General features: G+C 39.5%; 1 protein-coding gene across 1 annotated transcript in view; it reads left to right on the plus strand.

The window, feature by feature from the left end:
- Positions 1–15,910, plus strand: part of STK39 (serine/threonine kinase 39) — a 127,671-nt gene that overhangs the window by 84,934 nt on the left and 26,827 nt on the right. The window contains exons 11-14 of the mRNA XM_032219343.1: positions 6,514–6,636; positions 6,730–6,759; positions 7,508–7,570; positions 11,064–11,131. Coding sequence (XP_032075234.1) covers positions 6,514–6,636; positions 6,730–6,759; positions 7,508–7,570; positions 11,064–11,131 — 284 coding nt within the window. The remainder of the gene's footprint in view (positions 1–6,513; positions 6,637–6,729; positions 6,760–7,507; positions 7,571–11,063; positions 11,132–15,910) is intronic.

The following is a 15,910-nucleotide window of genomic DNA, read 5'->3' on the forward strand; positions in this document are numbered from 1 at the left end:
TGGAATTCGGAGGAGGCCTAATCTATGCGATCTTATCAGTCTAGTGGAGGTAATTGGCAGTAGGCGGTCTCTCAAGTACCCAGATCCAATACCAATGTGGGTTACCAGTCTGGTATAAGGGGTTTTCAGTAGGCAATATTCACTTCACCATATCAACCTTAGAAGAAGAAATTTAAACTTTCATTATTCAGGTCTCCCAATGAAACATGCTGGTATTATTGTGGATGTTTTCTTTCATTCCACCAGGGTTATATTCATGGGAGGAGGGATATTGGGTTCTTTTGCTAAAATTAATTTCTAAAATTGCAATTGTGTTTATGTCAGCAGAAATGTCTGCTACTAATTTCAGAGTAGTTAATATGTCACAATTTTACACTATGGATTACACTGCCCGCAAAAGTAGGTTTTGTAACCCTTAAGTAATAAGAGAAGCATAGATTAAAAATGGAATGGGTTGAATTAAGTAATCAAATGAATTTTAGAGAGAATGGCTGGTATGTACACCATTTATCTGTTTCCAAACAAACTGAGTCCAGGAAAAGCGCTTTTGATCCCATTCGTTTGAGTTAGGCTAAACCTCAGTCTGCGAAGGTGTATGTTGGGGCAGGGGAGAAATCCAGCAGGTTCTGACAGGTTCTGGAGATACGGTAGCGGAAATTTTGAGTAGTTCGGAGAACCGGCAAATACAACCTCTGGCTGGCCCCAGAGTGGGGTGGGAATGGAGATTTGCAGTATCCTTCCCCTGGAGTGGGGTGGGAATGGGTTTTTTGCAGTATTCTTCCCCTGCCACGCCCACAGAATTGGTAGTAAAAAAGAAGATTTTTCCCACTGTGTTGGGGGCATTGATAGCAGATAAGTTTTGAAGATGAGGTACACGCTTCCCCTTTATATGTACAGAAGGTTCATTCTGGAATAAAGATTGGTTTCATTTTGGGGAAGGAAGAATAAACACAAGGGTAATGAATCTTTCTCTCAGGAAATGATGAAAGATCCAGGCCTGCTGGGAACATTTTCCATGTCTCGGGCTTTTTGGTGATTAAAACAACAAAGCGGCCAGGTCACTGCAATTTCAAACTTTAACACGACAAACTCTATAGTGGGAGCATAGAGGCCAACTTAATCTTACCGTGGTGTGGTGAAACATTTTATTGTAGCATAGGGTGTGATCAACAGTTTACAGCAGGAGTACCCAACTTGACAACTTGAAGACTCATGGACTTCAAATTCCATAACTCCCCAGTCAATAATGGTTTACCTATAACATTAAATCGTGAATTGTGGTTTACAAACTGGTGGCTAAGTCAAAATCAAGCAAGCCATTGTATGGCTTAGCATAGTGTTTAGATCCAGGTTATGCATACAAGTAGGCTCTCCTGAGGCCATCAAGTGTTCATGTTTTCTGGAGCGTTAATTTTATGCAAGGACTTAATTTTTTGTTAGGTCCCCGGGACTTATTTTTAAAGGTTGAATTTTACCTCACACCATAGTTCATCTAGATCGGGGGTGTCAAACTCACATTGTCACAGTGGTGTCACATGGTGTATCGAGACTTTCCCCCCCTTTGCTAAACCGGGCATGGGTGTGGCCAGCACATGACGCATCCGGCCCACAGGCCGGGAGTTTGACAGCCCTGGTGTAGATCATACCTCTGAAGGCTAAGGGAGTCATTTCTACTGGATATGTTTTGGTTGGCTCTTTTCATGAATGTTTCTCACTGTTCTGGAACGAATACTTGTCAGGTGCAAAAAAATCAGGTCCCTACAGGAAAATTCAATTAAATTGATTTATTACTGAAAAGCCAATGCACAGGATTCAGCTATTAGCGCCTGTTAGAAATTAGATTAGGGTTAATGGAATTCAAGAGAAGTTGGTCTTCGTCCACTTGTGGCTACATAGAGATTCTAGACTGATTTCTCTTTTAACTCCGCCCCTAGGTTCTGCCACTTCTCCTACAATATTATTACCACAGTTTATTTCTTGTGTCTGCCCCAAGTTTATTAATAGGTCTTTGGGGGTGATTTGAATTAATTTATTTATGGAAGACAACCTCTCTTTTTACTGAGGAGCAATTTTACTTATCAGTTCTGAGAAGCTCTGCTAAGGCAGATGGTGTCACTTTTATTTTATTTTATTTTATTTTATTTTTAAATAAAGGGACCTGTATAATTATACAGAAAATTAAAAAGAAAGTGGTGAAGGGGTGTATTGACTTTTAAGGACAAATGAAGACTACATTGTGTTAGATTTCACAATCTCCATCCATTTGTCCAGTACATTGCCTGGATATCTTTTTAAACATGAATAATTTTGTGTTATATGTTTATATGCAGCTCCTCATAAAGTGAAGATTGAACTGGAAAGGTCAAAACACTGATGAATAAGTTTTATCATTTTCTTACATTCTTGGTATTTTTCTGTCGTCCATAAATCTGCTTGAGATGCAAATGCATACAGCATGTGGAATTAGGGGAAAAAACAGAGAATCAGCTTGCAATTTTCTTTCTGCCTAGAAGTTGTAATATCTGTGTGATTATAAGGGCAGCTAGAAATACTTCAGGCTGAATTTTCTGTTTGTTTATTTTTTTTAAATGGACAAGGAGAGATTATGTGCAAGGCATAAGAAAATACATTAACTGCAAAATTGCACATATAAACTATAGCTGTTTTTTAAAAAAATAGCATCCGTGAGGTCTCGCAATGTGTTTCCATTAATTTGCGTGACGACACTTAATTTAGAATTTGCAGGATGGATACCAAAGAAGGAGAGTGTCAAAAGAGATGCTTGGACTTTTAATACATCTTTTAAAAGTTTTATTAAGAAATTTATTAAGAAAAGGATATAAACCCAATCAGTTGGGTGAGCCCTAACCATGGGGAAGGTTTGCGTTTTGGAACTTGACTAAAAGGAAGCTGGGAAAAACTGGCAAATCTTGTAGTCCTTTTCCTTATTCGTCCACCCTTTGGAATTCTCACTTCTGGGATAATTAGCAAGGGAAAATCAGTGTTTGTATTTGTAGTCACTGGAGAGGAAGGGATTAAAAGAGAATAAGTAAGTACACAATGGAAAATATACAGTAGTCCTCCACTTACAGCAGTTCATTTGGTGTCTGTTCGAAGTTACAACGGCACTAAAAAGCAACTTATGATCATTTTTCACACTTACAATCATTGCAGCATCCCCACAGTCACATGATCAAAATTCATATGCTTGGCAACTGACTCATATTTATGACAGTCACAGTGTTCCAGGGTCACATGATCACCTTTTGCGAACTTCTGACATGCAAAGACATGGGAAGCCAGATTCACTTCACAACCAAGCTACTAACTTAACAACTGCAGTGATTCACTTAGCAACTGTAGCAAGAAGGGTTCGTAAAATGGGACAAAATTCACTTAACAAATGTCTTACTTAGCAACAGAAATTTGTTGTGGTCATAAGTTGAGGACTAAAGGTAAAGGTTCCCCTCACACATATGTACTAGTCATTCCCAACTCTAGTTGGTGGTGCTCATCTCCGTTTCAAAGCCAAAGAGCCAGCGCTGTCCGAAGACGTCTCCGTGGTCATGTGGCTGACAGGACTAAATGGCAAAGGCGCATGTAATGCTGTTACCTTCCTATAGTAACAATGGTTCCTATTTTTCTATTTGCATTTTTACATGCTTTTGAACTGCTTTGTTGGCAGAAGCTAGGACAGATTCAAACCGCTAAACTGCTGACCTTTCTGATCGACAAGCTCAGTGTCTTACCCATTGAGCCATCGCATCCCTCTAAGTTGAGGACTGCCTGTACCTTAAAAAGAACATCTTGTTCTCGGCAAGCATAACCTTCTTTCCACTTAACATACAATAGGAAGCTTTTAGCATGGGACTAATTAGGACTGTGCCAATTCCCGATAGCCCAAACTGGCCCTGGGCGTTAATTAACTAATCAAGGTTGCAGAGCTGAGTTAACTTGTGGTTAGCACCTTTCAAGAAGTTCATCCTGTGCAGCAAAGAAACGGTTAGTTTAAGAAAAGATAGCTTGTCCAAGAAATTTATGCCCTTGGAAATTCTGCAAAGGGGGAGGGGAGGAATATAAAAAATATGAGTGAGGCAATCAGGCGCAGGACACAATCTTAACAGTATGTTGTTTTCCTGATGAATTTTCCCGTAGTTTAAAATTGCTGAGCATGCATTTAACAACTTGAGTAGACTGAAATGTTTAAACCTAACAGAAAGATTTCCTCTGTGGGTAAGAATGTCTAAAGGAGCAATATGGTCTGGGTGAAAACAAGGGTGCAAATCAGGAGTGGGTTGCTGCCGACATTACTGCCGGTTCAGTCCACACAAAAATTTTGTGCTCGCGCTTTGCTCGCACAGACGCTAGACATGCACTATGCTTGCATGCACATTTGCACATAAATAGGTCTGTGCATGCACAAAATGTAAAAAAATGTAAAAAAATAAATTTGTGCAAGGAAAATTGTTCTGTATATGCGCAGAATTGAAAATCAAGATGGAGGCGCCATAGGAGAACTGGTTCAAGGGCGTGGCCTGCCTGGGTTGCTGCCGGTTCCAGCGACTCAGGTTGCCAAACCACTATCGATTCAACCGAACCGGTAGGAACCCACCACTGGTGCAAATTAGCTAATCATTGCCATCTCTCACATTAACTGAAGAGTTTGCAACATTTTGGCTTCCATTTTTGTTTTCAATACCTGGAACTAGCAGGCATCCTTTGAGTTGTGGAAAATACCTCATAGATTAAACTTGATACCTGCCTGCATGCAGAGGAAGGGCCTGTCTGGAGCCTGGGGGGTTTCCAAGATAATTTGAATTAACTCAAGACCTTTTCTGAGAAATGGAACAAAACTTAAGAGTCAAAGGATTTAAAACATTCTTCTTTATTTTCTTACATATTTTTTTTCTTTCCCAGAATTTCTCCCTCAAGACAGAGGCTGAGACCCAGTACCATTATATAGTTCTTTGGGAGTTTTTTCCTCTTTTTCCCAACGGCCATTATTCTTTCACTGGCAGGGAACTGTTTTCTGTTCTTATAAGTACATATTTAGCCCTCGCTTGCTTCTGCTGGCTGTGAAAGACAGCAGAGACAAAATAAGAGTTTGTAAGTGTGTACTTCAGTCTAAACTACCTAGGGGTTAAAGGTGTCATTTCAGAAAATGCATCTTCCCTATTTTTGTGATTGCGGACCCATCAACATTAGTCGCTGATTTAGAGACGTTGTGTTACTGGCCACTGCTAGTTCTTATGTGATAACCAGCAGTGTGACAATTGAAAACATTGAGCCACCTTACTCGCATGTTCACAAAGTTGATGATAAATATGTTAAAAAGCCATATTAGCCTGGTTCCTAACAACTCTGTGGTCTTAACACTGTCTTAGAAAAACAAGTATTGAAGGTTTCATCTTAGTAAGGCCCTTCCTTCAAAGGCAGAGATAATATTTCTTGGCTCTCCTCTTTCTTTCTCATCTTTCGGTGTTGTGGCTTAATGAAAGCAAATTGAATAAAAGAATGCTTGGGAAATGATGGCCATTGGTGATCCTCATCTGTAGGCAAAATCCTCATTAGATAATGTAAGAGACAAACCGGTATTGTGTAGTGGGAGCCTCCTCTCCCACGTAATCAGATAATCAGTTATTTTCACTTTGGCATTTGCTACTCTTGTAATCAGTTTAATAAGTAGGTTTCTCTTGAACTGCTGATAAGTAAAGTCTGATAATTTTTTGTAGCTTACTTTTTTTAAACTAAGGCATTGGATGGAGAAAATGGAGTAAATTTTCACTTCCACATGGTCAGAATAAAACTGAAATTTTACTCCATTTTCTCCATCCAATGCCTTAGTTTAAAAAAAGTAAGCTACAAAAAATTATCAGACTTTACTTATTGGATTGCTCTTATCCCCAAAGATCTAAGACACATTAAATAATCATTTAAGTCTCTTAGATCTTTGGGGATAAGAGCAATCTAATATACTGTAAATATTAAAAAACATAAAGACACTGTTAAGTAGCTGACTCTGATAGATGGGGCTATCAAAGCAACAATGAAGACAGCTCAGATGAAGAAAGACTTCCTTAGTCCAGTGATGGCGAACCTTTCAGGCACTGAGTGTCCAAAGTGCATGCCCATGCCCCAACTGCAAGGTGTAGGCACATGCACACGCCCCCTCCATATGTGTCTTATGACCCCACCCAAACTGCAAGGCACAGGGCATGCATGCACACCTGAGCCCCGCATATGCGCAGTAGAGACCCAACACAGAGCTGGGCAACGGCACAAGTGCCCACAGAGAGTGCTCTGCATGCTACTTCTGGCATGCGTGCCATAGGTTCGCCACCACTGCCTTAGTCCATTGTCACAGTGTCCCTACAAGGATTGTTTGGATGGAAATACTTGCCACAGGTCATCCAGTGAGCTCCTTAGTTAAGTGAAATTTTGAAGCAAGGCCTTTCCAGTCCTAGACCAGTGACTTCATGCCTCTTTTCAATGTTGCCTTTGTCCTTCTGTTAGGTTAGGAGAGTACCTGGTTCTAGTGGCCATCTTCATAAGACAGAAGATGGGGACTGGGAATGGAGCGATGATGAAATGGATGAGAAGAGTGAAGAAGGCAAGGCCGCCTTTTCCCAAGAGAAGGTAATTTTGGGGAAACCGCATGGCAGCTCAAGTAAACATTCATTATTTTGATACTGAGCTGGTAACTAATTAATTATGATGCTTGCCTTGTAGTCACGAAGAGTAAAAGAAGAAGATGCAGAGGTAAATGGTTCATTTATTTCCCTTTGTGAGTAGGCGTCTGTGTTGTATTGCATTTTTCTCTGTATTTACATGAAAATGTGAATATTAGAATGGTAATTTTCAGTAATATTTTACCATTTGAAGTTCAGCATCTTTTTAATATTTTCAAGGAGATGCAGATTTCAGCTTTTAAAAACCCATACTGCTTCTTCCGTAATAACTAGAATCTGAGGCACAATTCATGGATGCATTATGTGACAGTATTAGTTTTTAATAAGATTGCATGCATTAGTTTTTGTATGCCACTTTTAAATAACTCCATATGTGTAAGTGTATAGTCTGTTGTTCAACTTGAATATTATAAAGCCAATATTTAGCAGTTGTTTTTTTTAGCTATTCAGAATATATTAATGTTCTTTGTAATTTAGTACTTTGTCCAGAGAATTTGTGCTCTTGAGTCAATTTGAAGTATAATGATAAATGAATGAAGCCTTAATGTTTCCTTCCCCTTTTGTTCTTTGTGTGCTCACTTAATCTGCAGAGGAGGGTTTGAGGGCAGACAGAATTTTGGTGACACATAAGAGTTCTATTCTCACAGATTTATTATGCAGGATTAACAGGCTTTATTTTATGGAAATACAACATCAAATCTTGTTTGAAATCCTGCTTCCTATTTTTTTTTGTTCTTGTTTTTTTTACTATTTTGCATTGTGGATGTATTAAGTGACATTTTGTGCCATCTTCTAAAGATTTAAACTCTTCTTAACAGATTTCCGTGTATTCCAGCAATATCCCTGAGCAAATACAGAACCTGTCTATAAAAGGTTCTCAGGTATTGTTACTATTAACATTAGATATTATGCATAGATTTGTTGGTTAGTCTCTGAGTTCCCCAACGTTTCCGGCTTTTTGGACCGCCAGGGGAGGGAGAATGGTTGGTTCCATGGAAATGGCTGGCAAGCGTGTGCGCAGCTCCATTTGTGCAAGAGGTGTGCACACATGCCTGCCGCTCACTAAAATGGAGACCTGCTGTTCGTGTAAGTGAGCATGTGTGTGCTTGTTGGCTGTTTCTGCGGCCCCATTGCAAACTTCTCATGGCCCACTAGGGGGGACCCCTGAGTTTATTTCCATTCAAATTGTGTCATCTAGTAGATACAGACTTTGATTGAAGTGGCCCTGTAATTGCTTCCTTGCAATCCCAATTTATCAATGATTACAGATTCACTAGGCCACAAACTGATTTAAAGAGTGACTGGATTCTCAAATTATGTGTTTCTTTACTCATGGCTAGTTCAACAACTGATCTGATTTATACAATGCTCAGACATGAATCATTGATTACCAGTTGTAATGGTTAAATCCATGCCATAGGCTAAGCTAAAAAATACATACCATATTTTTCGGAATATAAGACACAGCCTTTTTCCTCAAAAAAGAGGCTGAAAATCTGGGTGCATCTTATACATCGAATATAGCATTTTTTTGCCTCGTGAAGCTGTACATACCCTTATGAAGGCTTTCAGAGAGCTCCTGGGGGCTGGGGAGGGAAGAAATAAGCAAAATATGGGCCATTTTTTGCCCCCGCTCCACCCCCAACAGCACTCTATAAGCCTCCATAAGGGTATGCATGCAATTTTTTTGACAGAAAATAGGCACATTTTTGCAAAAAACAGGGTGTTTTTTGCTTGTTTTTGGTCCCCCCACCCTACCAGGAGCACTCTGCAAGCCCCCCTCAAGGCTATTCATGCCTTTTATTTGAAAAAAATGGGCCCAGTTTTGCAAAAAACGGGCTGGTTTTTGGAGGTTTGTAGAGTGCAAAAACTTTTTTTCCCCTTTCGGAAAGCTCTTTAACTGATGAGAATTACATTGATCAAGTGCTGTTCCAGCAGAAACAAAGTCTTAAGGTTTGTCAATGATTTCCTTCTCCAGCACATGGATAAATACACCTGGAAACTTCTACCTATCTACCTACTGTATTTCTCTCTCTCTCTCTCTCTCTCTATCCCTCTATCTACCTATCTACCTTCTTTCTCCCAACCTATTTACTGTAGTTCTCTCTCTCTGTCCCTCTATCTACCTACCTACCTACCTACCTACCTACCTACCTACCTACTCTCTCTCTCCCCCCCTACCTATCTACTGTATTTCTATCTCTATCTCTTTCTATTTCTCTCTGTCCCTCTATCTATCTACCTACTTACCTACTCTATTTATCTCTCTTTCTCTCCCCCCCCCCTCTCTCTCCCTTTATCTACCTACCTACCTACCTACCTACCTACTGTATTTCTCTTTCTTTCTCTCCCTCTCTATCCCTCTATCTACCTACCTAGTTTTTTTTTAAATTTGCCTCTTCAAAACCTTGGTGCGTCTTATACTCCGAAAAATACAGTATATGCATTGCATATTTGTATTTTGCATTGCATTAAACATTTATGTAGCTGCCCATCTTATACCAAACTCTCAATCAAGAATTAAAACAACATAACAAAGTATTTAAACTACTGACATTTAAAAAAACTCAAGGTCAATTCAAGCTTCCACCATGCCTTTTGACCTCATCCTATCCCAGAGCTTGACGAAAATGCCAGGTCTTCAGTGCTTTTTGAAAATCTAGGAAGGTAGAGGCGTGCCAAGGTTTATGGGTCAGAGTCTTCCACTGGGCTGGGGCTGCCACAGAAAAGGCACAGTTCCTAGCTCCCGTAAGGCCGTAATGTTTTTAGTGATGGGCCTAGAAGCATGTCCACCCTACCTATTCTGATAGTACAGGTAGGCATCCTTAAGGAAAGGCAGTCCCATAGATAACCTGGTCCTGTCTCATATAAGGCTTTAAAGGTGATAACCAGCATCTTAAATTGCACCTGAAAGAAAACTGGAAGCCAGGACAACTTCCATAATAGAGGTGTTATAAGGGTAAACCTAAAAACACCCATCACCAGAGGTGGCTGATGCCAGTTTGGACCGGTTCGCCCATACCGGTAGCTCCCACCACCAGCTGGGCCTGTCCACCTGCTCCGGTGCTATCCCGTCTTATATATCTCACTCTCTGGCTCACTCACCCTGCCCATGCAGCCCAGCTGATTTCTACGCCTTGCCCGCTGTACTCACCATGGCTGCCCGAGAAGGTGTGCTGGAAGCTGCGTGCCGTGTGTTTGCAGACACACACAAGTGAGGAAGGCACGCTCACATTTTTGGTTCTGCACCAGATGAACCAGTTGTTAAATTATGAAGCCCACCTCTGCAATGACACATTCTGAAGCAGTGGAAGCTTCCAGGTGGTCTTCAAGGTTAGCTCCATGTGGAGGCCTTGCACCTCTGATTTGTAGGTGACAGCATGAGTGACTATGAGTAAGGCTTCCTGGTCCAGGAAAGATGCAGTTGGCTTGCTAGATGAATATGTGTAAAGGCCTCCTTAGCTATGACTGCAATTTGCTCCGTGAGCTGGAGCTGTGAATCCAGGAGGGACCCCTAAATTGCACACCAGCTCAGTCCAGAGAAGTGCCAGACTTTATGATTTAGTGTGATGTGTCAAATCAACATTCTCAGTCATCAAGTCATGGTTGTCCCAAAGGTGCTTTTCCAAAAGGCAACTGGACTTTGTTTTTCTCTTGAAAATGCTTCGCTTTTCATCCTAGAAGCTACTTCAGTTCTGACAATTCTGACAGAACTGAAGAAGCTTCTTGGATGAGAAGCGAAACATCTTCAAGGGAAAACAAGGTCCAGTTCCCTTTTGAAAAAGCACCTTTGGAATAGCATTGATAATGGCTACTGGGTAAGGAAGCTGTTTACTTAGTAGTTGGGCAAAGTTGACTCTTCCCATGATGATTTGAAGGGAAGATGTAGTGTTATACATTATTGCTGAAATGTGTGAACAGTGTCACTAAACTTTGTTTATATCAAATGTGAATGTTCTAATTGTCACCAAAGGCTATGGCTACTTTCCAGCTATTTAATCTTTTATTTTATGCAATAAAGATGCAAACAATAATCACTGCTGGGATTCTCTTAAAATGTACTGCTCGGTTAAATAAACAAGAAATTTGTTAGTAGCACCCCAACGTATTAGGTTGGGAAAGTGTTTAAAATTCTAAGGGCTTTTGTTTTAATACCATACATTTATCAGATTAATCAGGAGAATAGACTTATATTGGTTTTTCCCTTTGCCACCTTACTGTAATCTGTGCCAGTTTTAATATCTGACTTGCAATTTCAGATTAGTGATGACCTCTAAGTTAAACTGGATAATTATTACCTTAAAGAATTGAACCCATTCCAGTTTTTAATATGGCAATTTAAAAAGATGTATTCCCTCCTTCTTTTTCACTAAGGCACATTCTGCTATTACAAATGAATATAGCTCTCTTCCATGTGCTGTGAATCTTGTTTTACGACTAAGGTAAGAGGAATAATCTCTCTTTATTTTCATTTCCTTTTTTTTTTTTTTTTTGGCCTATTCAAATCTGTTTATACATGACTCTCTTTATTAATTTATCATAATATTAACAAGAGAAATGTTAACATGGTTCCCACTCTTCATCTCATTTACTTGGTGTATTTCAGCTTCTGAGCGAGCTCGATTTTATGTTGATGGTATTTATAATCCCTTTTCAATATACATATTTAATTTTAACATATATCTTCCTCTTTTTTTAAAAAAAACCCCTCATCTTCATCGTTATCATCTATAGATGTTACAAGCTGATAACAAATCTGGGAATCACTTAAGGAAGTAGTATATACTCTAATGTTTCTCACTATAGCAAATTGGGATGACCTGATAAAAACGATACTTCAACATTTTTAAAATTAGTAGGAGTTGACGTCCAACCCAGCATGATGGAATCTTAACACAATTGAGTAAGGCATTGTAATTTCCACAAGTAATCCACCAGTATCAGTCATGGAGGACAGCTATTTTCAGGAGTGGTTTGCCATTGTTTTCATTCTAGGACTGAGAAAGACGAACTGGCCCAAAGACACCCAGTTGGTTTCATGTCTAAGGTGGGAGTATTCCCACCCCAGAAGCAGTATCAATTTTTATTCATGTCCAAAGGGCCCAAAAGCAAGACGCAAATATAGTCAAGACTTGGCATTGGATAAAATAGTTTAATTAGTAAAATGTTTAATAAATATTAGATAATAGACTTAATACCCTAAAACATTGATTTGTTATTAAGAGCCTTGTTTTTATAGTCATTGTTTAAATTCTGGCTGTTGCCACTGTAATCTTAGGATTTCTCGTTAAGATGTAACAAGCTGAAACTTCCAACAGCTCAGCTGGAAAATACTTTAAAAAAAAATACTTCTGGCTAATTTTACATCAAACGAAGTGATTAAAGACTATTTCAGTTAGAAAAAAGCAAAAGCAGTCAATTCCTGACCTTAGAAGATAACATCTTTACTACAACAAATATTAAGATACCAGCAGGAAGTATTGATTAAAGTCTATAAAGATTTTGAGAATTATTAACGGTTGCCTTGCAGTATGTGCTAATTTAAATTAAGAGATAGAGTTACAAATTACTATATATAAAATAGTTCTCACTTATAGAGGCTCTGTATAACTTGGTTTGCAATCTGTAACATAAAGAACTCACAACTGGGGCCCCAAAGGTGCTTTTTTCAAGAGGCAACTGGACTTCCTTTGTTTTTCCTTGAAAGTGTTTCACTTCTCATGCAAGAAGCTTCTTCAGTTTGGACTGAATGGTGGGGAATAGAAGGATTTATAATCCTTGCAGTCATCTGGTCATTAGTACTTTTTCTGAGAATTGTTGAGGCCACTTGGAGGTTTATCTGTGCCTTCAAGGTCACCTGAATAGTACAAATGGGTGTGGAACCTTTTTGGAACTGCTGAAAGAACTGTGTTGTAGACAGGAGATAGTGATTGTTATATCCCTCCCGCTCTGTTGAGAGAGGAGGGCTGTTTATTTATATAGATCGGGGCTGTCAAACTCGCGGCCCTCGGGCTGGATGCGTTATGCACTAGCCATGCCCACGCCCTGTTTAGCGAAGGGGGGGAATCACCTGACATCACCATAACGACGCGAGTTTGACACCCCTGATATAGATGGTCTGTTTGACTCCTCATTAAAACTAGTCCCCTCTATCCAGAATGTGGACTTTGCTGCTTGTTAAACTGCTTGCTAAACTCTAATAACTACGGGTGCAAAACAGCCTTTATGCCCTTCAGCACCAGAAGATCCAAAATGATTAACTCTGCAGTTTTCTTAGAGAGGTTTTTCACACTGCCATAAACATAAGAACATCATTACTAAGTTGTTTAACATACCCAGGAATCCTGAACCTCAGCTTAATAAATTGGCCTTCATAAATTATCCAAAACCTAAAGGTTGCTATCTCAATTGGAACCTAAAAGGCATTTTGTTCTATTGATCCAATATTTAATTCCATCCATCACTATAAATTTGATTAGTAGGGTCGACTACCTATTTTTAACTGTTTTAAAGCAAGAGCAATTGTTACATTCAGAATTGCAGAAACAGCAGATAATATAGTCAGTCTCAAGGATTCTATTTATAAAAAAATCCATCATAGTATTTCATTTTTACAAAATATAGTCAATTCTACATCAACCCTACAAACATGAAGGCTAGCTAGTCAAACCATCAAGGAAAATAATCAACCAAGCAATTCAAGCAATAAAATGCTTGACATGGAAGCAAATGGCACAAGAAAAGAAGCAAAAAGATTTCAGAATGAAGCTAATAATTGAGTCCGCTTCAAGCTGGCAACAAATGAGATACCTGGATACCAATGAACTAGGTAGTAATCCAGACAATCCACTGGTCTTTACAAAGTCCACTCAAGCCCACTCAAAACTCGTCAAGCCATGGAAGTATTAGATCACATTGACACTGAAGATTGACCACTTTCAGAATATAGCCCTAAGCATTCAATTCTGAAAATAATTTCCTAGAATGTAGCTGGTTGATTTAATAAGTATGATGTTTTATTGAATCAATATTGATGTAATTTTTATAGTATTCTATTACAGGAAACATGGATGGACAATCATTTTTATTTTCAGGACTTTACTTTGTAAAGGCTTCTAGAATTTCCAAATGCGGGTGTTAACAATGCAGAGTTAGTAACCCTTGTATCAAATGTTTTAAAGACAGAAACAACCTTAGTAGGGCAGTATGAGTAATATTTATTATCCAATTAAAATAAAAGTATTTTGTTTAATAATTATAAATATTTATCTCCCACCAGTTAAAACAGGATCTCAAATTAAACATATTTGAATGGAATTGGAACAATTTATATACAATCTGCTTTTAAAATTCCCTTACATGTGATTGGTGATTCTGGGCAAACTAAGTGCCAAATTAACCTAATAATAAAGCACTGGTAGCTATTATTTATTTATTTGCCAAAAGTGTACAGATGGATTGTATGACAGACAATCTAAAGATCACAATATCAACTCTATGAATTCTTGTTTAGCCAGTGTTTGTAGTAAGTTAAGTATACTAATTTAAATGGTACAGCGGCACATAATCATCCTGGTGAAGTAGCATTTACTTGGGGGTGGGGAGCAAGCATGATAGATATTGGTCAGATTATTTAATGTCAGCTTCAGATAATGATCATCAACCTATCATTTTAAGCTTGTTAACCAATGATAAACCCAGAATCTACTAAATACACCTTGGATTCTAACAGGTACAGTAAGTAGAACACTAATTTCACGGAGCATCTACCATTGGTAGAAGGTCAGTATTCCTTCCTGATGCAATTATTATTGTCCTCTTTCTCAGATATGCTTCTAAGAGTTGGAGAATCTGTAGAACAACATAAAAGATGATACGGGGTCTATGACTAGGAGAGAAAATCAAGAATATAAATTTCCAAGATGGAACTCTTCTCTAGATCAAATGTGCTTCTGCAGAAAGGGGGAATTCGGGACTTAATTTGTGTCTTTGTTCCACATAAATGTTGTCAGTTGGTGTATAAAATAATCAGGGGTGGGCTTCAAAAATTTTAGCAAGGGGTTCTCTGCCCTGCTGGGTGGGTGTGGCCATGGTGGCCGTGGCCTAATTGGTCTCCTGCATCATGGCCGAGCGGGGAAGGTTGCCCTCCCTAGGCTCCGGAGGGTTTCCTTAATCCTCCAGGAGGGCGAAAACAGTCTCCCCGGGCTCTGGAGCCTGGAAACGGGCCCATTTCCAGCCTTCCTGAACTTTCAGGTAGGCTTGTTTTTCATCTCCCTAAGCCTCCATGCGCGCCCTGCACTTACCTGCATCCAAAATGGACCGCTTGGGGACTCCTGGCGGGTCGGGGTGGGCAGAGTCAGCTAGGAGTGGGAACTGCACAGAATCTTAGCTCCTGAACCCCTGTGAATCCTCCAGCAACCCCTGAAAGTAATGTATTTTATAGGAAAAGAGTGTCAGTGATGTTAGTCTAGGAAGAAACATCACTGATCTATGAAATAGACTGTTGTGCTAGCATGTAATGCTAGACTTTTGCGTAGCTTTACAAGGATAAGTAGAGATGTGCAAAACATCTTGAATCAAGAGGATTGCGCATGTGATCAACGAGTATGCCCTAAGCCCCTGTGCCCCCTTGTTACATGGCCTCATTGTGGTGTGTGGGGATGTTCCTGCGAGGGATGAACAAAGAATAAAGGGAGTGTATACCAACACTATATATTCTCAGCTGGGTCACCTGGGGCTGAAGACAATCCCAATTGCCTAGCCAAAGCAAGCAGGCATCTATATCGAGCAGCAGTAATAATAGAAGATGTTGGAGGCTGATGATCACTTTGGTGCCAACCGCAGAGACGTTGTTTCATGCTGTGCAGGAGAAGGCAAAAGAATTCGCCATTTTTGTTTGTGAGGGAGATGAGAACATTTTGTCTGTGCATTTAATGAAAATATACACCTCTCCTTTTCATCCCCATTTCCTTCGTCAGATCTAAAAGTTGTAAACCTGCATCTTCACATTAGTGGCTTAGAAAACTCTCTATACTGGAGAAATTTGCCTGAGGTCGGAGGTGCTGCAGCTGTCATTGTTGACAGATTCAGTCTTGGCTGTACAAGAAAAGCTTTCCAACTGTGTGAGATGGTTAACAAGAAGAGATTCATCGCTACTGCAAATAGAAGTTTTCATTTAATTGGTGATTCTGTCTGTGGCGATGATGCCTTCTTTCCCCCAA

Source organism: Thamnophis elegans, chromosome 1 (genome assembly GCF_009769535.1).
Source record: "Thamnophis elegans isolate rThaEle1 chromosome 1, rThaEle1.pri, whole genome shotgun sequence".
In the NCBI taxonomy this organism is placed as follows: Eukaryota; Metazoa; Chordata; class Lepidosauria; order Squamata; family Colubridae; genus Thamnophis; species Thamnophis elegans.